This window comes from Spinacia oleracea, chromosome 4 (assembly GCF_020520425.1).
Source record: "Spinacia oleracea cultivar Varoflay chromosome 4, BTI_SOV_V1, whole genome shotgun sequence".
Lineage (NCBI taxonomy): Eukaryota > Viridiplantae > Streptophyta > Magnoliopsida > Caryophyllales > Amaranthaceae > Spinacia > Spinacia oleracea.
In genome coordinates, this window is record NC_079490.1 from 185,503,814 (window position 1) to 185,506,357 (window position 2,544).

At 36.9% G+C, this 2,544-nt stretch overlaps 1 protein-coding gene across 1 annotated transcript; it reads right to left on the bottom strand.

The window, feature by feature from the left end:
- On the bottom strand, positions 1 to 2,054 carry LOC110792889 (cytochrome P450 76AD1-like). Its single transcript, XM_021997711.2, has 2 exons — positions 1,152 to 2,054; positions 1 to 724 (listed from the first exon to the last, which is right to left on the bottom strand). The coding sequence occupies exons 1-2, from the start codon at positions 2,052 to 2,054 to the stop codon at positions 116 to 118; spliced, it is 1,512 nt and encodes a 503-aa protein (XP_021853403.2). The 3' UTR covers positions 1 to 115.
- Positions 2,055 to 2,544: the final 490 nt, after the last annotated feature.

The following is a 2,544-nucleotide window of genomic DNA, read 5'->3' on the forward strand; positions in this document are numbered from 1 at the left end:
GTTTATACAATAACTTCTCTAACAACGTTTTTTTTTTTTTTGAGTAACATAACAACATAATTTAATTTCCTAATCCTAAAAAACACGTACAAGTTATTTCACATTACGTGAAGCATCACTTTGCAACCGGAATAAGTCGAAGCGGCTTAACTTTCTGCAACGTGATCCCGAATTTTTCACTCATGTCTAAATCTTTTGGAATCATTCCATCTTCAAGCTTCCAATTGTAGGATTGAACAAGTGTAGCCAACATTAAGTTCAACATTCTACACGCCAAACTTAATCCCGGGCATATCCTTCTACCAGCGCCGAAAGGCAAGAGTTCAAAAGCTCGACCTTTTATATCAATATCGCGTTCTAAAAACCTCTCGGGCCAAAATACATCTGGGTTGGGCCATACCTTAGGGTCTCTCCCTATGGCCCATAAGTTAACTAGGACTTGTGCATTTTTGGGAACATTGTAGCCATATAGTGTGACATCATCATCGGCTTTTCTAGGCAAGAGAAATACAGTTGGTGGGTGTAGACGTAATGTTTCCTTGATGATCGCTTGCAAGTAAGGTAGCTTTGAAATGTCGGATTCTTGAACAATTTTACAATTCTTTCCAAGGGCTTGTTCGATTTCATCTTGAACATTCGTCATTTTTTCAGGATTTTTAATCAACTCTGACATCGCCCATTCTAATGTACTAGCAGTCGTATCTGTTCCTGCATCAAAAATGTCCTGCCAACATCAAAATTAAATTTAATTACAGTCAATGTTTAATTAGTACACTATAAGAATTTGTATCATTAATGACAACCCAATAATGACGGGTTAAAATTCCCGTCGCAAAAGTCTTTTGCGACGGGATTAACAACCAAATAAAGAAGGGAACAACAGTCGTAAATGCCTTTTATAACGGGCTAAAAACGGGAATTTCCATTAATGACGACCCCCTTTTATGACTTCACGACAGAAAATTCCACCAATACTGGTCTTTAGCGACGAGATTTCTCGTCGTTAATGATACAATTTCTTGTAGTGGTAGTCTGGATGTAACATAGAATGCGTTTTATTTACCTGATTATTTTATACTTATCTAAAATTATTTGAACTTAATAAATCAATTGAAAAAACATACATGGAGACGAATCTAACAAAAACTTACCACAAGAAGATGGTTTATTTCATCCATGCTCAACTCATTTTGCTTGTATAGATTGAGAAGAGTATCTAACACATCACTTGTTGCACTTCCATCCCTACTACAAAACTGCTCCTTTCGTAGTCTTTCACGGATTATATCTTGAAATACAGAAATCAATCTATCAAAATACGTCGTTAACCGACGACGAATGCCAAAGGGATCAATATATCCAAGTATGGGGAAATAATCAGCGTAATTAGGCCTCCCAATCTCTTCCATAATACACCACATTAGCTCCTTAAACTCTTGGCAAGCACTAGAATTATTATGATGAGCCAATTCCTTTGAGAAAAATGTGTTTGATAACAAACTTAGTGAAGTCGTAAAAGCTGCCTTACCAATATCAATAGATTGTCCTTTCCTACAACATTCTTGTACATATTCAAGAAGTTGTTCCACCTTGGCCTGCCTAAGGGCTTGGCTCGCGTCGAGGCGTTGTGAGGAGAGCAATTGGACTGCTAAGATCTTTCGGAAATTCCTCCATTTCTTTGATACCGGCAACCAGGACATGGAGAGTTTATCGTGGTTTCCTGCCTTAACAGAATCCGGAATAGTCCGGTTACAAAAAAACTTGTCGTTTTCCAGGAACATTTCTTTAGCTACTTCAGATGAGGAGACAACTATGGTAGTAATAGTACCTAACTTTAGGGTTAGTATAGGACCATATATTTTTGAAAGATTGGTAAATGATCGGTGGGGCTTTTCTCCGACCTCAAAAATGTTACCAAATATCGGCATGGGTTTAGGCCCGGGAGGAAGTTTGGTATCGGGCCGGTGGAGAAACATCTTGCAAACCGAAACGTAAAAGCAAATAATAATCAACAAACTTGTGCATACCATTGCTAGTGTGATCTTGTAATCCATGGGTAACACGAACAATATTTTTTTTTTTATTATGTATATATAGAGGACTAATAGTAGACTATATAAACTCTAAATGTAGACGGATTTAAATTATACTTCATCTTACTATAAGTCTATATATGTAGACGGATTTCACAAATGTGAAAACAATATGGGTTGGGAAAAGAGTTAGACGTACAAATAGCTACGAACATGTGTTTGTATGTACGTAGTTTAATATGGTTGAAGGCTTAAAGCTTAAGTTGTTGCCTTAATCCAGCACTATTAGCAACGTGGAAGTATGTTACTATATATGGTCAGGCACATTCATGCACGTATATAACTAGGTCTTCATGACTCATGAGTCATGACTAATCAATTCAATACAGTCAAGAATAAACAGCTTGTGATATTTATGATTTTGCTACCACTAATCTACTAAAATCCACTTCTTCATTCAATTAATTACTGCTACGCGTGAGAGTGATGGATAGCTCAGTTGGTTAGAGCT